Raw genomic sequence first — 24747 nt, forward strand, 5'->3', positions numbered from 1 at the left:
GCCCGCCCCCGGGGCCGCGGCTCTGCCATGCCCGGCTCAGACCCCCGCCCCCGGGGCCGCATCCGGGCCCCCCGGCCCCCGCAAGGCATTCTGGGACGGGCAGTTCCGCCAACGCCCTCCCTGCGCGGGGCATGCTGGGAAGTGTAGTGCCGAGGCCTCGCCCCGCTGGGGTCCTGCCAGCCCGGAGCGGAGCTGCTGGTCCTGCGCCAGCGGCCCCGGCCGGCGCCCCGCAGGGACCCGGGAGCTCCCAGGGTGCATTGCAAGCCGCAAGCCCGGGCTGCGTGCAGGTTGCATGTTACTGGACTGGCTGCATGCAGATTGCATGCTACTAGGCTGGCTGCATGCAGATTGCATGTTACTAGACTGACTGTATGCAGATTGCATGTTACTGGACTGGCTGCATGCAGATTGCATGCTACTAGACTGACTGTATGCAGATTGCATGTTACTGGACTGGCTGCATGCAGATTGCATGTTACTAGACTGACTGTATGCAGATTGCATGTTACTAGACTGGCTGCATGCAGATTGCATGTTACTGGACTGGCTGCATGCACATTGCATGTTACTAGACTGGCTGCATGCAGATTGCATGTTACTGGACTGGCTGCATGCAGATTGCATGCTACTAGACTGACTGTATGCAGAGTGCATGTTACTGGACTGGCTGTATGCAGAGTGCATGTTACTGGACTGGCTGCATGCAGATTGCATGCTACTGGACTGGCTGCATGCAGATTGCATGCTACTAGGCTGGCTGTGGCTGTATGCAGATTATAGGGGTGTCCACACATGCTCGCGAGCTGCATGGGGCGCCCCCACCCACACTTCACCACCTACTAGACTGGAGGCGGGCTAGGGGCTTCTGCCCAGCAGGGATAGGGGCCCATAGCTTCAGCCTCTTGGGAGGCACCTGCCAGGACTCAGGGCTTGCAGGGATGCCCTGTGGGGTTAAAGCCAGGGCCACCCAGAGGATTCAGGGGGCTTGGGGCAAAGCAATTTTGGGGGCCTCTTCCATTAAAAAAAAGTTGCAATAGTATATTCTCATGGGGGCCTGGGGCAAATTGTCCCACTTGCCCCACCCCCAGGCGGCCCTGGCTAAAGCCCACCAAACCCCTCCCCACAGGGCTGAACTCCCCACCCCAGCCAGCACGCCCTGAGGAGCTCAAGGCCCAAGTCCCGACATGTGAGCCCTGCTCTTAAACTTCTGAAGATTGTCATATGCAGCTGGGTGGGTCAGTAATTTTGACCACCTCTGGCATGTTATTACAAGTCAGCACCTACATTTCCTGTGTCGCCTCTGTACACTTTGATTGCATCACTTCAAGGTCTAGGAAGGGGGGTCTCTAAACAACAGTGCTCGTCCTCCGTTGGAAACTGCTCCTGCTCTTTGCAATGCAAGATTCAGCCACAGGAGATCAGGCAAAAGGCTTTGGGGTGGGGGTCCCAAAGAGAGAACGACATCTCCTAAAATCCCACAGTCCCACATGCTAGCGGCAAGCGGGTTACCCTGCCCTCCTCTGACTTGTCAGTTTTGCCATCTGTAAAATGGGGATAGGGATCGTGGGCTCCTTTGTAAAGTGCTGTGCACTCAATAGATGAACAGTATAACCGCTAGGTATTAGTTTCCCTCTTCAAAAAGAAAAAGGTGTCATCAGTAAGTTGCAATAGCTCCGAGGGGGATTCGAACAAAGTCTGTTCACATTAATTAGATCTGTAATTAAAATAATTTTACACTGCTGCTATAACGCAGAAAGGGCTGAGAAAAGGGTTTCTCCTCCCCATACAAAAATCTCCCATGAGTCCTTTCCCCGTATGATGCACTACAACTCCCACAATTCTGCGCCAGCCCTGTGATTTTATCTAGCTTGCAAGTGACCTATATTGAAACATACACTGCACCGCGAAGTATTGAGTTTCAGAGGCGCAGCTATCATACTTCGGGATCACTTTACAAACTCCCTTCCTTTCCGGTTGTGTTGCACTGCAAAGGAGAAAGAAAGCAGCCAAAATGATGCAAGTAAGGAATTTCAGATTTGCTGGCTGATGGGGTTAGAAATCTGCCGGGACTGTAAACTACAGGTTGGAGTCAGATGATACATACAAGCCGTGCTTTCCTTCAGCTACAAACGATACATTGGTGGTAGGGTGACCAGATAGTCAGTGTAAAAAATCGGGACGGGGTGGGGGATAATAGGTGCCTATATAAGAAAAAGCCCCCAGAATCGGGACTGTCCCTATAAAACCGGGACATCTGGTCACCCTAATTGGTGGTATTTAATTAACAATCTGATTTTAAGTGATTGCCAGTGGAAAGGTTTATGTTTTGCTCTGCTGCACTCTGCCCATTTATTCGGGGGCAGGGAAGCATGATGTTGACACAGTAACTTAATTAGGGACAGCACGAGGCAGTGTAACTGCTTCAGTACTGGAAGGAATGGTTCCCCTCCGCCCCCACCTGGTGGCTAAGCTTTCTGATTGGAGAAATGGCACATCTCAGCCCAATTGAACATATTTTCATTGTGGGGAGGAGGGCTACTTTAAGGTCAAAATCATTTTCTCAATCCTACCCCTTCCTCTGCAGCCGCTCTAGCGCTTGGTTACAAGAAGTAATTACATTAGGAGAGTGCTACAGAGACAGGTTTGATGCAAAGGGTGGGGTACTTGGTAACTTCTACCCCCCCCCCCAGCAGCCCCATTTTGTATCAGTGCGGTTTATTATCTCTGCTTGAGTCTATGACTTTATGAGCATGCAGCCCTTAGCACTGGTGCTTGCAACTCCCCACTGCTCTATCCTCTCCACATCAGTTTGCTTCTGTCCGCCACTGTGCTTCTGCTGCCCTTTCAGGTAGGGGTGCTCGGCAGATTTACCCAGGGTTGATTGTACCCCCAAAGTAACCCTTGACATAAAGACATGAAGCAGCCACCGTTTGCGAACCAGTGGCCTAGATAAAGGGGGAGGGTCAACTTTTTTTAGTTCGAGATAAGTTACTATTTGGCCATTTTCCCAAAGATCACGTTGATTTCCTCAACGTAATTTTTCCAGTAAAAACTTTTTCCATTAACCATTTGTGGATTTCTCTCTCCTCCTCCTCCTCCCTGCCCCACCACAGCTGCTTTTTTTCATAGGTTGGCTTAGGGCAGGTCTGCCCTAGAGAGTTCTGCCAACGCAGCTATGCCAGTCAGGGGTGCAAAGACGTGTGATCCCTAACCAACGTAGGTAAGCCGGATACCCCCCCAACTATACTGACAGCTGTGCCCTTACTGGTGTAGATGGTTTTGCTCACACAGGGTAGTTTTAGTGTAACAGAATCGTAGAACTGTAGGGCTGGAAGGGACCTCAAGAGATCATCTAGTCCAGCCTGCTGAACCCAGGTGGGACCAGGTCTACCTAGACCATTCCTGACAGCGATTTGTCTAACCTGTTCTCAAAAATCTCCAGTGACCTCCAACCTTCCTTGGAAGTCTGTGCCAGTGCTTAACTATCCTTATAGGTAGAAAATTTTACTGTACTGATACAAAGCCCAGCTTTGCTAGTACATCTGTGTCCAAGACAGTATCCTGGTTGTCCTATACCAGTAAAGCACCGCTGGTGTACACCAGACAGCATTTTAGCAAATCATCTCCTTTCGGGGTAAGGAAACAGTGACAGAATCACTGAAGTTGGAGATAAGGACCAAAGCTAAGGTCATCTTACCCGTTCAGGATTGTTCCCTGCAGTCTACCGAGTGGCTAATCTATTTAGGAATGAGTCTTATGATGAGGTTTCTGCTGCTTCCCATAGGAAAATGCTGCCTTTCTGAGTCACTCTAGTTTATAGAATGTCTTCTTCTCAATTATTACTACACGTTGGTGAGCACTGTAATGACAGCCTGACTCCTGCCCTGATCCAGAGTCCATTGAAGTCAATGTAAAGACTCTCAGTAACACCAGTGGGGTTTGGATCAGGCCTCATGTACCTAGTGTCTGGGGTGACGTCTACACTACAAGTGCTACAGCAGTACAGCTGCAGCTGTGTCACTATAGAATCCTGGGACTGGAAGGGATCTCAGGTCCCCTGCACTCACGGCAGGACTAAGTATTATCTAGACCATCCCTGACAGGTATTTCTCCAACCTGCTCTTAAAAATCCCCAATGATGGAGATTCCACAACCTCCCTAGGCAATTTATTCCAGTGCTTAACCACCCTGACAGTTAGGAAGTTTTACCTAATGTCCAACCAAAACCTCCCTTGCTGCAATTTAAGCCCGTTGCTTCTTGTCCTAGCCTCAGAGGTTAAAAAGAACAATTTTTCTCCCTCTTCCTTGTAACAGTCTTTTATGAACTTGAAAACTGTTATCATGTCCCCTCTCTGTCTTCTCTTTTCCAGACTAAACAAACCCAATTTTTTTCAATCTTCCCTCATAGCTCATGTTTTCTAGACCTTTAATCATTTTTGTTGCTCTTCTCTGGACTTTCTCCAATTTGTCCACATCTTTCCTGAAATGTGGCACCCAGAACTGGACACAATGCTCCAGTTGAAGCCTAATCAGTGCGGAGTAGAGTGGAAGAATCACTTCTCGTGTCTTGCTTACAGCGGTCCTGCTAATACATCCCAGAATGATGTCTGCATTTTTTGCAGCAGTGTTACACTGTTGACTCATATTTAGCACGTGATCCACTATGACCCTCAGATCCCTTTCCGCAGGACTCCTTCCTAGGCAGTCATTGCCCATTTTGCATGGGTGCAACTGATTGTTCCTTCCTAAGTGGAGTCCTCTGCATTTGTCCTTATTGAATTTCATCCTATTTACTCCAGCGTAGCATAGATGCTTCCTACAATGAGGGAAAAGGTTTTTTTCCCCATGGATGTAGTTAATCCACCTCCTGACCAGGGGTAGCTACGTCAAGGAAAGAATTCTTCTGTTGCTCCAGCTGCATCTACACTGGGGGATAGGTTGTTTTTCACAGCCCTGAGTGACAGAGCTAGATAGATCTAAGTGCAGACCAAGCCTGGGCTGAGTTACTCCATAGGGTGCAACAGCAAACACAGTAATACTCCAAACCGCAATCTCTCAAATCCGTTGTGTAGTCACCAGCTATTTGTTTAACCCACAGGTGCAGGGTAACAAAAAGGAGTCAAGCTTCTAGTACATGCATGCAAATTAGATAAGCAGTCATCATACATACACACAGTGGATATTTCACTGGTATATTTAATGGCTGCTGTTTGGAGGGCTGTTCTGAATGCTACAATTCAACATTATCACTAAAAAAAATTCAGTGAATTAAAATTTAACTTTGATTAATTGGCTCATCAAATGTATTAGCTTCTTAAGGAGTGATTCGACTGTCAGATAATTTAATTCATAGACTCACCTAAGAGTCGAGCTAATACACATTTGAGATCAGATACAGCTATTTAAAAAGCAGAAATGAAAGCAAGCCTCCTAAATTCAGATCCAAAATCAAGACTGAACTTCCCCAAACGTCAGTAGGTATTTGGATCCAGAGTTCTGGTCTCAGGCTTCTCTCTTGTGAAATGAGATGCTTACCTACCATAGTCTAATGGGAGTTAGGCACCTAAATATCTTTGAGGAGCTGGGCTAGCATTGCTCAGTGACTCACCCCCTGTAACTAGTGAGGCTTTGGGGCTTTAGGATTACCTCCATGTAGCTGAAATCTGGGATAGCAGGTTATCGATCTAGCCCAATACCTCTCCTCCCATTACGTTATGTTACAATAAGTTTTAACAATTGTACTTGCTCTTCTATAGCATTTTTTCATCCATACATCTCACAGTGCTTCAAAAAAACAACAAAAAAGGACAGTATAGCCAGTCCCATTTTACAGATGGGGAAACCGAGGCACAGAACAATGACATGATTTACCCAAGATCACTCTGGTGATCAGTGTTTAAACCAAGGTTAGGACCCAGGTCTCCTGACTCCCAGTCAAGTGCCCTATCCACGGGGGCACGCTCCCTCACTGTTTTGAAATAGGACCAATGAGCTAAACACAATTTGCTCCAAATCCTGCGTAACAACCTGACAGCCACATGGACGTTTTGTTTTAAAATAGCAATATTAATATCTTAATTAATCATTTTTAAGTTCGTTAGGATCCTCAGGTGACAGGTGCCATGTAACTGCAAAGTATTATTATTTAAAAGCTTAAACCCCCCTCCAATATCACATGTGTATTTTCCCTAAGAGAATTGCAACACAGGAAAATCTGTCTCTCTAGTTCCTTTTTTGCCATGTGATTTGGCTCAGGGTTTTGGTTACAACTAAGGAGATGGCTTGTAAACAGAACTGACGTCCATAGCAGCGAGTGGAACACCCTTGTGTGGGTGTGAGGGCTGGGAACGTCAGGCACCCTAACCCTGCTGTCTGGAACGTTCAGAGGTGAGTCAACCTGTTGGCACAGTGCAGCTTTGGAATCTTGGGTGCAGCCCCTCGGTCTGGTCTAGAGTAGAAAACGTGACCTGTGGAACTGAGATGACTTCTTTTTAAACCGTTTCCACTGGGTTAGATCTTGCTTAAAACAGTTTAGCTTAAATTAGTGAGGTTTAAACCGATTGAAGTGTGTCTGCATTAGACTGGTGTAAATAAGTTGATTTAGCGACACAGGTGCAACTTTACCAAAGGCCCGGTCTACGCACTACAGGTTTGTCTTCATTACAAATTTAATCTGATTTACTGTTCAAATGTTGCCCCTAATTGGAGTCTTTCCTGTCCACACACACAAACTTTTAATTCAAATTAGCCTATACCCCCTGACAAGTTGTGCTGACTTGAACCTTAGCCAGCCTATCAGCTGCTAACATGACCACTCTGTAGTGCGGTCTCCACTCAACTGCCTCTGGACAATCCTCCAACGCTTCCCCACCACAGGCCCAGAAAGGACAGGCCAGTTCTGCTACAGATCGCCTGGAAAGCTGGGCTCAGCTGACTGCTAGCACAAAGAACACGAGGAAGTAGAGTACTAGTGTAGATGCAGCAGCCAAGTATTGTTTTGCGACGTGGCCGCTCATTTGAGCTCAGCCAACCTGAGAGGAGTAACTTGCGTGTAGATACCTCACGTTAACACTGCCGTGAAGACACGCCAGAGTTGCACTGGTTTAACTACGTGCAAACGTGTGCATGGAGACTCTTAAAAAGATCTAAACCTGGCTTATAATGGTTTAGCTTGCACATGTAAATTCCTAGGTTCAAGCTACTGCAATGCATCAAGTTTTAAACAGACACAAGTGTGCCCATGCAGGGGTTTGCACCGGTCTAAAACCGTTAACTGACTTAAGCTACCTGGGGTGAAATCTGTGTGTGTAGAGAAGCCCTTGTCTAACCCCGTAGTTATGGCTTCCACAATCCAACTAATGAAGCAACTTCCTTTACATAATGCCGGGTGTCAAATACCCGGTCTATGTGCTGGATCCACCCCCAATGACTGCTTGTTGGGTCATGTCTGATTTTACACAGTAAGATCATGGAGCCAAGGACCGTGGGTTTTATATGTCTGCAGTGCTCACTTTGGGGCCCTGCCTGGTCAATGCTCCTTGTGGTAGTCGGAGCACTTGGGCTGTGTTAGTGTCACCGTTATCTGCCTGCACTGATGCACGTAAAGGGTTAACTTCCTCTCTTGGAAGAGTCTTGCATCATTTAGCTCAGGGGTTCTCAAACTGGGGGTCAGGACCCCTCAGGGGTCACGAGGTCATTACATGGGGGGTTGTGAGCTGTCAACCTCCACCCCAAATCCCGCTTGCCTCCAGCATTTATAATGGTGTTAAATATTTTTAAAAGTGTTTTTAATTTTTAAGAGTGGGGTCACACTCAGAGGCTTGTGACATGAAAGGGGTCGCCAGTAAAAAAGTTTGAGACCCACTGATTTAGCTTTCCGCATGGTGACACCTGAGCCATGTCTACACGAGGGGTGCTATAGAGGAATAGCTACGGTGCCATAACCCCGTAGTGCAGAAGCAGACTCCTACTACAGAAGGGGCTTTGCCATCGCTGTAATATCTCCCTGAATGATGGTAGCTAGGTCAACAGAAGCATTTATGACAGATATGGCAATTTTCTGCAGTATCCTTGAAAAGCCTTATTGAATTAAATGTAAGTCTCTTTGGAGTTCCTTGCGTTACCAGTGCACGGTATATGTACCATTGTGGACTTGCATGTAACTTCTCAGGCCGGGAGGGGTAGCATGTGGCCAGTGTAAATCCTGGCAAGTCTTATGAGCATCCAATAACTTATTTTAAATTAAGTAGGTGGCCATCCTACAGCAAAAAAACTTCAGGACCAGACTTCAAAGAGAAACTGCTGAGCTTCAGTTCATCTGCAAATTTGACACCATCAGCTCAGGATTAAACAAAGACTGTGAATGGCTTGCCAATTACAGAACCAGTTTCTCCTCCCTTGGTTTTCACACCTCAACTGCTAGAAGAGGGCCTCATCCTCCCTGATTGATCTAACCTCGTTATCTCTAGCTTGCTTCTTGCTTGCATATATATACCTGCCCCTGGAAATTTCCACTACTTGCATCTGACGAAGTGGGTATTCACCCACGAAAGCTCATGCTGCAAAACGTCTGTTAGTCTATAAGGTGCCACAGGATTCTTTGCTTATTTTAAACAATGTGCCCAACCCCGAGGAACCTTTGGGACAAATGAAAATGAGTGGGTTTCCTTGGGAAGAGGTGAATGCAAATTCCTACCTCCAGCCCCAACTGTTTGAAGCTACGCCCTAAGCAGAAACCCATTGTCTGTTGATTATCTATTCCCAGAATCTGAAGGTCAAAGCCTTGAGCTGCATATGGGAGGTCCTCACAGATTCATGGGGTTGCTTGTCCTGAGCTAACAGCTGTTATGAACTTGTAACTACAACCCCCAGCAAGGGTCTTTTCTGAAGAACTCTTTACCTGCCAGGGCCCTTGTTGGAGCTGGGAGTGGGGGATGATCTCTGGTAAGATTATTGCCATGCATGAGGGTTCTTTTATTTTTTTTCTCTGTAATGCTTTCACCTTGACAGTAAACATGCTTGCTTAGAAAGGGGTTGTGCGGTAACTTATAACTGTGGGAAGTTACATTGTTTATAGCCTCTGAGGAGAAAGCAGAACAGGCCTGTGTAGGAAGTCTCGCTTGCTGGGGAATAACACAATGCACGCAGGGAACTATGCTGCCTGGAAAAACCCTAGTAAGAAGGGAGAGAGTCACAGAGTTCAAGGCCAGAAGGGACCACCAGCTCATCCAGTCTGACCTGTATATCACAGCCACACACTAATCCCAACAACTGAAATTAGACCAAGGTATTACAGCCCAAGAGAGGTGATGGCTGAGGAGTGGGTGATCTTGGAGGACCATGGAGGGGGAATACAGGTGGTTACCCTGAACTGTGACAGCATTCTTCTGTCAAACTAGCTGCGTCTAAACTGGGGGTTAGATCTGCATAGCTACAGCAAGTGACAGTTTTAACTGTAGCGCAGGCCTTGGATTGGCTGTGAAAGGATCCAGCAAAGCTCGTTGTGGGGTTGTGTAGGGACGTACAGTAGAACCTCACCGTTAGGAGCACCAGAGTTACGAACTGACCCGTCAACCACACACCTCGTTTAGGACCAGAAGTGCCCAATCCGGCAGCAGCGGAGACCCCAAAAAACCAAATAAACACAAATTTGTACAGTGCTGTGTTGAACGTAAACTACTAAAAAAAAAAAAAAACAGGGAAAGTTTAAAAAAAGATTCGACAAGTTAAGGAAACTGTTTCTGTGCTTGTTTGGTTTAAATTAACATAGTTAAAAGCAGCATTTTTCTTCTGCATAATAAAGGTTCAAAGCTGCATTAAGTCAGTGTTCAGTTGTAAACTTTTGAAAGAACAACCATAGAGTTTTGTTCCGAGTTACGAACAAACTCCATGCCCGAGGTGTTCGTAATTCTGAAGTTCTGCTGTAGTGTGCAGATCATCTGCTGGCATCTGGCTCCCGGCCGGCCGTTCAGGATCACTTCGCCCTGTGTGAAATGGAGCGCTCTCTGTCTGGGGATGTGTAATTCCCAGTGTGGATACACAGACATGCACTGGTTGTGCTTGAGTTAGTCCTAAAAATAGTGGTGTGGCTATGACAGCATGGACGGTGGGGTGGCTCAGGCTAGCTGAACGAGTCAGTCCCCAGAGGGTCAGGCGGGATTGTCCTCAGGTGGCTAGCCTGAGCTGTCACCCATGTCACCACGGCCCCACTGCTAGAGAGCGAGCATGTCTCTGGTGACCCGGGCTGGGAATTACACCTCTCGGCTCTGTGTAGACATATCTTCTGACATAAAACTCCGGTGTGTGAATGGACTGGGGAGGGAGAACTGCAGCGTGCATTGCCTCTTCGCAAGAATCTGTAGCCCATCTTTGTATCTTAGGCCTGCGTCTCCCAGGGGCGCGGAAAATCCAAACCCCGGCCAGATGTAGTTATACTGACCTAATCCCCGGTGTAGACAGCACGAGGTCAGTGGAAGAATTCTGCCATTCACCTCCCTACCACCACTCAGGAAGGTGGACATGAGAAACCCTCCTGTCACCTGGGTAGTGTCTATACCAGGCACTGCAGTGGCAGAGCTCTAGTGATTTAAGTGTAGACATTCCCTTATGCTGCACTCTGCCGGCAGGTTTTTCCAGCTCCTGGGCAGACATATGGTATTTTTGGAACCCACATACAGCACCTTGCACAACAGGGTCCCGGGCCATGACTGGGGCTCACGTGCTCCTGCAATACAAATAAACAACACGTAACAACAGCTCTTTAGTGACACTCCAAGGATTCCATGTTGTGGCACTAAGTACTTTAATACCAGATCATCTCCAGTTGCTGGACGCTCATTATGGGCCCACTAGTGAAGGCCCCTCCCCATTTCACAGAGAGGGTCCCTAGCTTGCGCACGGTCACACAGGAAGTCAGAGATGTAGGATGGCTCCTGATCCTGCCCCTTCACCCCAAGCTCATCCTCCCCTTCTGACTCTCTGTGGGAGTAGCAGCGGTGCTGAGGAGTAGCCGGTTTCAGCAAAGGAACCGTCTTCCTGTCGCTGACTCAGACAGTGACAGGACACAAGGGAAACCCAGTTCTTGGGTGCCCCATGGCTTCTTCACAACACCACAGACACCATGAAGGAACCATAAAGTAGCCTAAGTGCTCCTGAGAAATACATCCAATGCAGGGGGACAGCCCAGGAGGCATATCCAGCTCTGTACCACACCCAGAGAAGCCCCAGTTTCAGGAGTATCGGGGGGAGGGGAGGTCTTGGCAGGGGTGTTCCTAAACCTTGGCATTTGGGGATAGCTGGAACATCCCATAGGGGTTTTCAGTAGGTTTTCAGGGTTATGGCATCCCTCTAACGTGGGCTGGGGGGAAACCACCCCCCAGCATCCTTGCATAGAAAATATGCCAGGGAGACTTGGCCCAGGGAGCAGAGCTCTGTCCTTACAGCGTGTAGCATTTCCTCCTGAGTTAGGGATAGCCAGTTTCTCGTCTTGCAACACATGGAAAGAAGGCGGCCAACCAGAAGACAAAATGGCATCTAATCTCCAGTTTAGGATTACAGCCATAGCCCTTCAGACAAAAACAGATGGCCCAGTAACCACCAGCAGGATTCGTGCATTTGAAGGTGGTAAATGTAATTACTGGACGGAGCACAGGACTAAAAGTCCAGGGATCTGGGTTCAAATCCTGGCTGAGACGCCCTGGGCAAGTCTCTGAATATTTCTGCGCTCACATTTTCCCATCTGAAAGGGGAAAATAACGCTACCAGCATAGTGAAGTGTTTGGGATTGATGGGTTAAGGATGCCAAGTCCTAATATAGTCTCATTTAAACACTATTATTATAAATCTGCTGCCAATGAAAATTCAAAAGAATGAGCCAATTACAGGTGATAATATGCACTTCACAATGTACAGACTAAGCATATAATTAGATCCTGTTTACTGGATGAATACTACAGCTATTAGGCAATATTTCTAGCCTAGGCAGGTCCCTTCAGATGCATAATGGAGATTATTGTACAAAATGCATCATCTGCTCATGTCATTAACAAACGCTGCTGTTGTGTGTGGCTTGTAATTAACAAAGCAAAGGCGAGGCCTTCACTGCAAAGAGCGAAAAACGTGAATCTCAATGTAAAATGCTAATGGAGACCAGGCCTAAGTGCTTTATAACCTCGGCATAACCAATGGAGGTCAACCCTGGGGGAGGAGGAGGTCTGAGGTTAACCCTGACTGGGTACGTCAAAGTAAAATCTGACCCTTGTCTTCAGGGGCATCTGATTGAACAACTTTTTCTTTTCCCTTCAGCAAAGACAAAGCCAAAGGAACAAGAATCCAAGCAATTGTGGCGCCATATACGTAGGAGGTTCAGTGCACCATGTGAGATACGTGCCCATCAACCTTAATCATGGTGCACTTGCAACATGATGAAAGCCGTTTACTGCAGGAAGCAGCATCGGTTTTGTAAAAACGGGCAATCAGATGAGACTGGGTGGGTCCAGAAAGAGAACCTGTGGTTAGAAATTGGTAGCATTGCCCATAGACGATCAGGTCTGAGTAGGATGCAGGAACACCCAGCAGCCATGAGTTTATCTGTAGGCAGAAGAGAGAGATCTTACCAGAGTGGTTCCTGTGCTGTCTGAAGCCTTCCCTTCTTAGGAGGAAAGTCTCATGCGTGGCTGGAGAAAAGGGCTCCATGTTCAGAGGAAGTGACTTTCTGGCTTGGACGAAGTGATTTGCCCAAGGTCACACAGAGAGGGCAAATGGCAGCTAGGAGAAAAGTCCAAGTCTTTGGCCTTGCAGGGCTGTGCTCTAACCACAAGGCTACAGGGCTAACGGCCTCAGGCGACATCTGAATGGCCTGCAGCATGTCCCCCCTTTCAGGGCCTTCCAAAGTCCTCGCTCAGGAGCTCCCAGCACATACTGGGTTGGAAGTCAGGCCACCGCCTCACTCTGCTGCACCTGAGGAGCTGTCTAGATTAGGAAGAAAGGTGCTTTTTTTGAGCAGGGTTTAGTCCTGCTGCAGCCTGCTAAATTCAAGCCAAGCATTCATCGATGCTAAGTGGGGTTTTTCCATCAACTTAAACTAGCTTGATTGAGCCAGTTCCATTGGAAAAAAAGCCTTTTCTCATAGTCTAAGTCTGTGCGTGTGGGCGAGAGGGGACAGGTATTGAAATCCACACACCATAATGCATAATCGGGGAAAGCCCCTGTTCTAGTACTAGGAAGTTCACAAAATGATGCATTAACATAGAAACAGACCCCCATTTCCCAACACTTCCTGGTGCCTAACTCCTGGTCCCGCTCCGCTCCATTCCCACGGTGAATGCGGCATTACCTGCCTAATCCTGCTTTTGGAGGGATCTGGCATAACTCCTAGTCTAGTGGATTTTCCCCAGCCCTACTGGTAAGTCACCATGGCCCTCCCACAGAGACAAGCACCTCACTGGAGAATCTCTCTTAAACTCCCAGTGCAAAGGGAAACACAGCTTAGAGCAGGGCTTCTCAAAGCCGGCCCACCGCTTGTTCCAGGAAAGCCCCTGGCGGGCCGGGCCGGTTTGTTTACCTGCCGCGTCCGCAGGTTGGGCCGATCGCGGCTCCCGCTGGCTGCGGTTCGCAATCCCAGGCCAATGGGGCTGCAGGAAGGGCGACCAGCACATCCCTTGGCCTGCGCTGCTTCCCGCAGCCCCCATTGGCCTGGAGCAGCGGGGCTGCAATCCGCCGAACCTGCGGATGCGGCAGGTAAACAAACCGGCCCGGCCCACCAGGGGCTGTCCCTGAACAAGCAGCAGGCCAGCTTTGAGAAGCACTGACTTAGAGCACTTCACAGTCCCAAAGGCAGGTCACTACACAGGCATTGACACCACCCTGCTCCACTGGGACGTGAAACTGCCTTGACTCTCGGTGGCTGAGCAGCTGAGCTGATTGCCTGTAATCGGCTAGGGCTGGCCAGCTGCCTGAGACACATGGCACCCTTCTCACTGCCTGCCATTAGCTCTGCCTCTCCAAGGTAAAACTCAAGGTTGCTCCTTTTTGTCTGGCTAAACCACGGGCCCCTTGCTGAGTGTGCTGCAGTTGTCATGAGCAAGGGCTCAGTTCAGGATCACGCTCTACATGCTGATTGAGGCTGCATTAAAAGTGAGAGAAACAAGTCAAATCATGCGGGCAAGTCGTGTCACTACTCAGTGCCTCAGTTTTCCCATCTCTAAAATGGGGATAACGATACTATCTTTGTAAGAAGGGGTGGGCAAACTATGGCCCACGGGCTGGATTCAGCCCACCAGCCATTTTAATCCAGCCCTCAAGCTCCCGCTGGGGAGTGGGGTCTGGGGCTTGCCCTGCTCTGGCACTCCAGTCGGGCAGCGGGGTCGGGGGCCACTCCACGCAGGTCCCGGATGCAGTGGCATGGCCCCAGTCCAGCTCCTACATGTAGGGACAGCCAGGGGCTCCGTTCTACATGCCACGCCTGCAGCTCTCATGGGAGCTGTGAGGAAGGTGCCTGTGGACAGGCAGCGTGTAGAGCTGCCTGGCTGCGCCTCCGCATAGGAGCTGGAGAAGGGACATGCCGCTGCTTCCGGGAACCCCTTGAGGTAAGTGCTGCCCAGAGCCTGCACCCTGAACCTTCCCCTACACCCCAACCCCCTGCTCCAGCCCTGATCCCCCTCCCACTCTCCAAACCCCTCGGTCCCAGCCCGGAGCACCCTCCTGCACCCCAAACTCCTCATCTCCAGCCCCACATTCATGGCCCACCATACAATTTCTATTCCCAGATGTGACCCTCGGGCCAAAAAGTTTGCCCACCCCTGTTGTAAGAACTAGGTAGGAGCCAGGACTCCTGGGTTCTATTCTTGATTCGCTGTGTAACCATAGTCAGGTTCCTTATCCTCTCTGTGCCTCAGTTTACTTATAAAATGCAGCCCCTACCTGCTCCCTCCCCTCCAAACAATTCTCTGAGGCTTTATTCATGCTTGCAAACAGCTATATAAGTGCAAGAATACATCATCCATCACACTCACTACCTCTAACATACCAAGCACCTTGGGGCTGATTTTTGGAAGTGTTTGAGAGCCACTGATTTCAGTGGGAGCTGTGAGTGCTCTGTGTCTCAGAAAGAAGCCAAGAACCACCATCACCTCCAGAGGTGGCCTTTCCAGCTCAGAGTTGGGCTGCACTGGGGGGTGGCATGTGGGGAATTCTGTACCTAACTGCTTATGGGGCAGAAGAGGAGGATTTCAGCCCCTAGGCCGGCCACTCAGCCTTTTATTTATTTCAAATCAAACCTCTTGCACCGGCCCCCACCGGGCTGCAGAAAATCTGCCTTGAAAGTGGGTATAAGACCGCAGAAGCCAATTACAAGCCCCCCAGCCGTGGACCTGGTCACGAGGGCAGGGCCAGGCCATCAATGAGACACACTCATTCAAGAGATCTCCCAGGAAGGATCCTGTAGACCTTCAGCAGAATGTAAGGGAGGGCAGCTTTGGGTGGCATCCCTGGGAGTGGGCATGGGCAGTACGGCTGCTGCCCTCCTGCAGCAGGGAGTTCCTCCCTTCCAGTGCAGCTGCAGATGGGGCAATTCAGATTGCTCCTCCCTGTTTCCACAGGAGCACATCTGGCTCCTAGATACCGGCCCTGTGCACTCACTAGGGCTCAGGCTGATTTAGGAGCCTAAGCCGGCTCCAGACCAAGACGCACAATGGCAGTGATGCAGGAGGAGCTGGGTGTACCTCTCCACAACATTCCATGCCCAGGCACCCCTGGGTTACTGGAGGAAAGGGGGAGAATATGAAAACCAAACAACAGCTGGGTGAAAAACATCCAGAACAACCTGGGCCATGAGGGACAGCACGTTCCAACAGATGAAATGCGACATACACACCGCAGCAGCTCCTGGCCTGTGCTGGACCCTAGCTACCACCATGAGGAGCACACAGTAGCTAGCCTGGATAGCGAGAACGTGCGCAGAGCTGGATGGAAATGCTGTCAAACAAATCACGTCCCACTCTTTAACACGCACCTTGGAGGCCTACGACTTGAGTTGGCTGGTCTCAGCCCAATTCATAATGGACAGGCGGCATCTGCATCACGAGCTACACGCTTGTGGGCATCCCCGCTGCCAGGCCAAGGGCTGGACGTGCTGTGGAGGTGAGCAGTACCTCCTGTCTTAAGGGGAAGGATGGCCCAGTGGTCAGGACTTGGGAGACCTAGACTCAATTCCCTGTTCTCCTACCGACTTCCTGTGTGACCTTGGACATGTCACTTAGTCTCTGTTCCCCATCTGTAAAATGGGGATAACGGCACTTCACCGGGATAAAGACTGGGAGGTGCTCAGATGCCATGATAATGGGGGTCATGTAAGTACCTAATATCTAGACAGAGCCTTAACAGTGGCCCCTTCTGTCACAGTCCAGGGAAACTGCAACTGTGTTCCCCCTCTGTGGTCCAGCAAGGGCACCCACTCTTAGGCTCCCAGGTCCCAGCCCTCACCTCTCGGTCAGAGACCTGCATCTCGCACCCTCCTGACCAGGCTGCATAGCTCCCTGCGTTCGCTGTGAGTTCCCCAGCAAGTCAGACTGCCTAAGCAGGCCTGCTTTGCTTTCTCCTCAGTGGCTATAAACAGCGTACTTGGCTACAGCTATACGTTACCACACTGCCCTGTGCAAGCAAGCACAGTTATTCTTCAGGTGAAAGCATTACGGAGATAACACATTAAAATGATAAAAGAACTTACACGCCTGCTAATAAGCTTACCAGCGAGCCCCACTTCCCCTCCAACTCCAGCGTGGGCTCTGGAGTCCTTCAGACTCCACCAGGCGGGTTTTCTGGGGTCAAAAATTCATAACAGCTTTTGCTCAGGACACGAACCCCGCCTGAAACTGTTGGGTATGTACTCGGCACTGCTCAGCTGTGCCTCCACTGCCACTACCCACGCTGCCCACTGTGGTTACACTGTTATTCATACTCCTGCTTGCTTGATGAGAGCGAGCACACCCCTAGCTCATAGTGTAGACTTAGCGGGTGAGTCCCTTCTTTAACTTTGATCTGCAGAGACCGGGAGGAGGTAATCCACCCGACAGCAGTTCAAAAGCTTGGGTCTGGAGTCGGGCATCTGCATTCCCCTCCCTCCAGATATTTCCTAGGAAATCCGCTTCGTTCAACCTGACAGTGCCCCTTTGTCTGGCCCAATGTGTAAAGTAGCCCTTTGAAGCTTATAACGCTTCCCAGCAGGGTTTACATTGGCCACATCTGGCCCCCTAGAGAAGTTATGGCCAATCCCACAATAACACATCCACTTTGCATTTGTAATGCAATGGGCTCCAAAGCTATTTAAACTTAATTCAGTGAGATCTCCCAAAATAGTGCCGGAACTTTACTCGCTGCCTTTACTCACTCTGTGTATTGGCCGTGCTCCTCCCATTCTGTCGCTACGCAGAGACACTCTGGCCGCTCAACCTGGCAACTTTTATCAATGCTAACCTCACTTGCAGAAATGTTTTTATTGTCATTTATAAAAGGCGCTGGGGAGCCATCTATGAGAGGCTGTAATTAACAATCATGGGTCTCTCTCTACAGCTGGAAATCTGGCACCGGCTGGTAAGAGATGAGGCTGCTGTTTCTACATTCCACCCCAATCCAGCTCCTAACTTTTGCCTTTGCTTCTCCTCCAGATGTATTTCTACTTCTCCGACAAGGTGGTACTTTTGTTTGACTTCTGGAATGTCCGCACCCCTGCAGGTAAGAACAGAATCTGTGGATTATTCCCACCCCTGAGTGATAGAAATTTGACCCAAGTAATTTGTGCTGTAGACAGCCACAGAGAGCAGCTGATTATGTATGGGTGGTTATCAGCTATGTAGTTTGTTCATGTTTACTCTAGCAGAGGCCATAATCTGTGCCGAGTAAGTGATAAGTAGAGGAGGGAATAAGGGCCGCTATTCAGCTTACTCACTGTTTTCGCTGTAGTGACAGACACCAAGTCAAGGCCCGGGAGAACAGGAACTTGCATGCAGAGAAAAACTCCAACAGAGAATGTGTTCTCCAGCATTCTACACAAACCCACTGCCTGCCCCCAGCCCCACTCCTGATCTCCAGAGGTCCCCTCCTGTCCCCTGTAATAGCCCTGATTTCTCCGTGTGGAATTCACCGAATACCCCAAACCGTCACTACATCACAAACCACTGAAAGATCCTCCACGCTATCGCTCAGTAGGGATTGACACATTTGACAGGCACAAATTACAACAGCTGGCCATCTCTGCTCCAGAGTGGGCCAAGACTGGGACAGCGAGGGAGGAGACAAATGAGGATGCAGAGCAGTTATTTATCACATGCCTGCCTTATCCATTATACCATGCACACAAGCACTACATTTATGCATAAAACAATGCCATCTGAGATTCAGCTGCAAAGAGGCCTAGCAGAAGACTAAGAGTGTTTAAACTCAGCCTCTAAATCTCCCATAGCACGAGAAGAGTATTGGTTTGGTCACAGACTGGGGTGGGACTTGGGGGAAGATGCCTTTGCACAGTCTCATGAGGAGTGATCAGTGAATCAGACACCGGCCTGCTGCCACTCCAGCAATGCTAAGGTGCAGGGAGGGGGGTGACATTATGACATGGAAAGTGGGCAGTTCTGCCAGAGGGCTCAAGAAGAATTTTGTACCTCATGTCCCTCACTTGGAAGAGGTTCTGGCCCCATCTGGGATGAGCAGAGCGGCGGAGATGGGGGAGACCCGTTGGGGTGGGTAGAGGCAGATGTCACTACAAGCATCACTGCCCCTTTGCTACTGGATCGGAGCTTTGCAGCCTGATGGGGTGGGGATGAAGAGCGGAATAAGGGTGGGGGAAAGGCAGATGCTGAGGATCAGCTACTGTATTTGGTCAGGAAACTTCCTTAGAAGGAGGGACTTCCGGCTCCTCCCTCTAAAACTTACTGTTCAGAGTCCCATGAAACACTTGCTGCTTCGTGGCAGGTTATATGGTGCTTCCTGACTCTCTTGCTGGTTCCAGGCCAATCTGAATGGTGTTTGCCTTGCAGGGATGGTGCTCTCGGTGCTGGTGGTTCTGCTATTAGCGATGTTGTACGAAGCCATCAAGATCAGCAAAACCAAACTCCTTCGCCAGACGATACTGGCCATCCCCACCACCCTCAGTCAGGAGTCACTCAGGGAGCCGGAGACAGGGTCTATCAACTCAAACGTGGGTCAGCAAAACACCACCTCAAAAAGGTAACCCAGTTCCCCGTCGGAGGCGTTCGCTATCCCCTGCTGCACAAAGGAGGCCCAAGGGACGCTGGCAAAGGGCTTTAAGCACCATTTGCGGTGTGGTCCCATCACAGGGTTGCCAACCCTCCAGGTTTGTCCTGGAGTCCCCAGGAATTCAAGATTACTCTTTAATTAAAGAGTATGTCATGTGATGAAACCCTCAGGAATACGTCCAACCAAAATTGGCAACCCTTGCCCATCGGAATTGCCACGCTAGACCCAGGGTCTGTTCAGACCAGCGGCCTGTCTCTGACAGTGGCCAGTGCCAGCTGCTTCAGAGGAAGGTGTAAGAGACCCGGCAGTAGCTCCCCGGGAACCTTCTTCCTCACGCTCAAGTGCTCGCATCTGAAGAGCGCAGGGGACCCAGGCGCCGACTTCTCCTCCTTCCCGTGGGTGCTGGATCTTCCCACCCTTTCCCCAAAGTCCCCGCCTCAACTCCGCCCCCTCCCTGACAATACTCCAACCCCTTCCCCAAATCCCTGCCCTGGCCCCGCCTCCTCCCCTGAGCGCGCCGCGTTCCCGTTCCTCTCCCCCCCTCCCCCGGAGCCTGCTAACCCTGCCAAACAGCTGTTTGGCGGTGGCCGGGCGGGAAGCGCTGGGAGTCGGCGGCTGTGGCCGGGGGGGCGAGGTGAAGATGAACAGTGCAATACACAGGGAGAGGAGGGTGCCTGCCAGATAGGCTGGGTCAGGGGTGGCCACAAAGCTGAGGAGGGAGAGGTTCCAGCCACTGTCAATTCAACACTCTGCGGGTGTTCAGAGCCCTCTACAGGCAATCCTCACCCCACTGACTGCGTTCCCCATTCCCCCCACCACCTGGGGACAGCCTGGTCCCTCAGACAGGGAGCAGCTAGATTGCTCCAGCAGGATTTGCAGCTCCGACCCCATCTCTGGCGTCTCCCACGTCCTGCCCCCTAAGCCAGGAAGGGGGTGAAGTTGCTGGCACTGCTCCTCCTCCTTCCCCAGAGCTCTGCTCCCAGTCAGTGAGACACAGGTCAGGGGAGATGAGGATCCTAGAATCCCCAAACCCCTCTCAGTAGGTGGCTACGGCCCAACCGCGCCTCCTCCACTAAGTGCTCCTGCCCCCATGTCCGCCCCGTACTGCCTCAGCTCCTTCTCCCCCACCTCCATCCTTCTCTGCTGTCCCCTCCCTCCTGCACCTAACTCAGGTCTCAGCTCCCCCCATGTCACAGGTGTTTTCTTGCTCTGCCCATTGGCTTCAAGGGGTGCCCAGCTGCTCCCTCATCTTCAAAGTCAAGAGGGACCACTGCCCCCAGGCCCACTGAGAGGGTTGCCGGCGGGCAGCGACACTGGCTGGGGGTGGGAAAGGGCTCTGTGACAGGGAAACTGTCGATACCCGAGGAGCTGGCACTGCCCCAGCCAGCAGGGCTGCAGCCGGAGGAGTACAGGCTGTATACATATTAGCGCTGTTTGGAATTGTCCCAGAGGAACAGTTTTCCACTGGAAAATGCTGATTCAACGGAAAATTATCAAACCGTTTCTTTTCATCTTGGTTGCATCAACGTGTTTAAATTATAAAATTGGAATATAAACACGTCGAGCCGATCAAGCGAGAACAAATGGTCATTTTGATTTTTCCTCATTGAAGTTTTGGAATTCCCAGGCCAGGGGGAAATTTAAAATTTTTGTTCCAATTCGGAACAATTTTCCCCCCAAACGTTTGGAATTTGCCATGGGACAGGAATTCTGAGTTCTGACCAGCTCTGATTTTTATACAAGTTGTTTGCAGGTTTGTTAACTGGACGTACTGTTTTTTCTTGGTTCAAATGGTAGCAGGTGCTGCAGGCTTTCTGTACCCTGTAAACCATCACAACTGTAGCCGTTAAAATGGAACCAATTAATCCCACTCGATCTCATCTTCCCTCAGGCACTACCTGTATCGTGAGCTAAGCCATCCCAATTACGCTGTTATTTTCTGGCCAGCCACATTTCTCTAGCAGGGTTCCTTTAGCAAACAGTCTGAGGAAATATGCTGAACGGCTGCCCGCCCTGTCTTTTCAGGCACTCTCGTCAGCGGTTCCCATGTGATCAGGGGTAACTAGCATGAAAGGCTTAATCTCAGATGGAGTCTCATTCGCAGGTGCAGGATTGACCCCACTGAGGCTGGGAACGAATCACTGGACATAATGGGAATGCTAAGGGCTTCCCCCCTTCAGCGTCTCCACTGCAGCAGGGAATGGGGATCTGTTATGGACACTTTCTGCTTTGGCAGTGGTGGGATAGTGGAACTTGGGCCTTTGACACAGAAAACCCATTCAAAGGAAGAAGATGGGAGGTTGCCTACAAAGAGATCGCCCCAAAAATACACGTACTGACTAGTGTTCTGACCCTCCTTCATTAGAAGGCCACGTCCGTTAAGCATCCACTTTCTATGCTCAGTTAAGGCTGGTTTCACTATTTTCCTGCAGCTGGAAAGAGCTTTTCACGGCACCGGACTTAAAACATGAAGTGCAACTAACTAAAAAGAGCATCTTTGGCTCACACTGGGACGAGGTGGTAACCGTAGTAGGTGACAAGGTAGAGAATTCCACCAAGTTAGAACCCTGGGGGCTAAAAGCTCCGTGCGCCTAAGTGATCCATGCATGGAAAGGGTTAAGAAATCAAAGGCAGGTTTTAGCCCATATGTGCAGAAACCAAAATGCAGAAGAGGCAACGCTTAGTTCAGAGCTTAAGGCCGCCCCCTGATTGTGCAAAGGAACAGGAAGCCAACCGGACACGAAAGGCAGGGAACAAACAATGCAAGGGGAACTCGCGTCACTTTGAAGAGCATGCTGCCCTGCCTTGCGTGTCCTGTTCCATGTGTCGCAAAGTTTCATATACGAACCAGCAGGAGAGGAGGACGCAAGCTAGTGTAGAGGATGCGGGCCGGGAGGGGCTGCAGAGCGGTGTCATTTTGGTGCTGTAGCCCACACAGCTTCGGCAGCGTGCTGAGATCACTGCCTACCATGCTGCTGAAGATTGTCCCATTGTTTCCTTGTGCTTCCCCGTCTGTCTGGATCCACCTGTCGCCTCTTGTCTTACACCGTAAGCTGTTTGGGTCTGTGTTTGTACTGCACCTAGCACAATGGGGTCCCGATCCAGGAGTGGGGCTACCGTGATACAGCTCATTAATAGCCGATCAGAACGCCTCAGCGGCTCAGCACAGCGATGACGGCCTGTGTAGACGTACCCGAGCCAGCGTGAATCATGCCAGCTCAGGTACGGGAGGGAGTCGTGACGCTGCAGTAGCAGGCACGTCAGTGTGGCGCGTACACGCCTGCCTGGAACCCTGCGTGATCACGCCGGGTCTAGGTCATGCTGCAGCGGCACAAGCTGGGTAGCTTGGGTGCTGGCAGATTACACGAACTGCAGTCAGCACAGCGCCCTCAGCAAACATAAATTAACCTCACTTAATGTTCTACCCCCAATGCGCTACCAGGGCTCCTAGCCATGAGCTCTCACACCTCTTTGGCCGGTACCCCACCCTCCTGGAGCACGTCAGACACACTCTGAAGTCTGGGGGGATGTTGTTAACTAGCAAGGCTTGTTCACACCATAGTTAACTCTGCTTTTCTTTTCCGGAAAGGTGGTTTCTTTACCACATCAGCCAGAGCCTGCTCCACGTGGCCCAGGTGGTGATCGGTTACCTGGTGATGCTGGTGGTGATGTCCTACAACACTTGGATCTTCCTGGGGGTGATCGTGGGTGCCGCCCTGGGTTACTACCTGGCTTACCCGGTGTTCACCGCCAGATAGCGGTGGCCTGCTGCACGCCAGGGCGCTGCAGAGCAGAAGAGGGCGACGTCTGCAATGGGAGGAGGACTAAGGAGGCTCCACTAGAGAAAATGCTTGTGCAAGGCTTGGCCAGGAGCTGGCGGGAGTTAATCCCCAGGCAATGGGGGACTCCCCCCATCCCCCCACCCTGCGGGGATTGAGTTCCTTCCTTTTAAACCTAGCGTGGTCTCCACTTCTATACAGTTATCCATTTGCAAGCTCACTTTTGGACCCATCCTGGCCCAGCAGGGCACGGCCCCGCAAGGCGCTAAACTGGGCCGCGTGGTGCGAACCGGGCTGATGAGCAGCTCAGCCTTACAGCTGCCACCTCCAATGACTTTGAACCCACCCTCAGTTCTCCTTCAGGAAGCCCAGGAGCCTTTCCCTGCTGACTGGAGGAGCAAGGGGGCTTGGGCGGTGGGCACTGCCACCCTCGCCTGGGGACTGACAGAGCAGGCGGACGTGTTACAGGCTACGTCCGTCAGCGGGTGCTGGAGGGGTGGGAACGCCAGGGGATAGATTGGGGTTATTTTACCCTCCCTCACGGGTTGTTCATGTTCCTGGCTGGCCCCCCTAGCGGCTCTGTTCCCCTCGCCCTGCTGCTTGTGGGCAGGAGGAAGCTAACCCTCAATGGGCTCATGCTGGTCTCTGACCCTAAGGGGACGCGCCAACAGAGCAAAGCCGTACGGCAGCTCCCTGTCTCAGCACCCTCTGGGTGGACAGGGATTGACCACCCTCCTGCGGCTGGAGCATAAGGGAGTCAGGCACTTGGTTTAACCGTCTTGCGTGTGCAATGGCTCGGTTGCTTTGGAAACCAGGATGCACCAGGGGCTGGTGTGTCTCCCAGGATCCTGCTGTACTTCATGCCAAGAGAAGGGCCAGTTTTAATAAAGCTAATTGCTTGACTACTTGTGTGTGTGTGTGTGTGTGTGTGTGCACCTGATTGTGGTACCAGGGCTGGGAGAAGCAGCTGGCCTCTCATAAGGCTGAAAGATAATGTGTAAATAGATGGTGCTGATCAAACATTAGGCTCCCCAATGGCCATCTGTTCCCCAGTGGCAAGGGACTGCTCCGAAAGCTGCAAGGGAGGCAGTCGAGCAAACAAAGATTTCAACATTTTTAGTATAAATTAATTTCTAAAAGAAAAGTCATTCATTTTGAAAACGCTGAAAGGGATTTTTTGACAACGGCTCAGCTCTCTGCACATCAGCCACAAGCCATCTCGGGCCTGCACAGCCCAGAGTTGCACATGCACAAAAAAATAAATTATTCTGTTGAAGATTTAACAGTTAGAAACTTGAGTCCTTAATTCACCAGCCTCGTCCTTCCAGTGCGGGGACTATATGCTGAGGGGGAGACTCTATGAACAAGAAAACAATACCACCTAGCCCTTAGATACTACTTTTTTCTCAATAGAGCTTAAAGTGCTGTACCAAGGAAGTCAGTAGCACTGTCCCCATTCTACAGATAGACAAACTGAGGCACAGAGCAGGGATGGCTGACCAGCAGGCTGGTAGCTGAGTCAGGACTAGTACCTAAGTCTGTCGAATCCCAGTACAGTGTGCTAAGTGATACCCCAGCTGAACGCACACCATGTTAAGCAGCCATTCACTGACCTTAGCCAGCCAGATAGCACTGCCAGCGAGGTCACCCTGGCCAGTTACCCTCATTACACTCAAGTCCTAGGCTCCCACCATCACGTGGAATGTCCCAGAGCTCACCA

General features: G+C 50.6%; 1 protein-coding gene across 4 annotated transcripts; it reads left to right on the forward strand.

Annotated features, from left to right (window-relative positions):
* The first annotated feature begins 1782 nt into the window (after positions 1–1782).
* Positions 1783–24135, forward strand: SLC31A2 (solute carrier family 31 member 2). Of its 4 annotated transcripts, none has more exons than XM_039507049.1 (4): positions 1783–2020; positions 17661–17727; positions 19029–19218; positions 21353–21966. In XM_039507049.1, the coding sequence occupies exons 1-4, from the start codon at positions 2012–2014 to the stop codon at positions 21585–21587; spliced, it is 501 nt and encodes a 166-aa protein (XP_039362983.1). In that variant the 5' UTR covers positions 1783–2011; the 3' UTR covers positions 21588–21966. The 4 variants fall into 4 exon arrangements, with proteins under 4 accessions (XP_039362983.1, XP_039362985.1, XP_039362984.1 ...); XM_039507051.1 differs by lacking the exon at positions 21353–21966 and adding an exon at positions 22838–24130 and having other exon boundaries at positions 1792–2020; XM_039507050.1 differs by lacking the exon at positions 1783–2020 and adding an exon at positions 3114–3220.
* Positions 24136–24747: the final 612 nt, after the last annotated feature.

Source organism: Mauremys reevesii, linkage group 19 (assembly GCF_016161935.1).
Source record: "Mauremys reevesii isolate NIE-2019 linkage group 19, ASM1616193v1, whole genome shotgun sequence".
Classification (NCBI taxonomy): Eukaryota; Metazoa; Chordata; order Testudines; family Geoemydidae; genus Mauremys; species Mauremys reevesii.

Excerpts from the sequence above, each read along its gene's own strand:
- SLC31A2 (XM_039507049.1), top strand. Across the intron at positions 17,728-19,028 it reads GAATGTCCGCACCCCTGCAG|GGATGGTGCTCTCGGTGCTG; the intron begins GTAAGAACAGAA and ends TTTGCCTTGCAG. Across the intron at positions 19,219-21,352 it reads CAAAACACCACCTCAAAAAG|GTGCAGGATTGACCCCACTG; the intron begins GTAACCCAGTTC and ends TCTCATTCGCAG.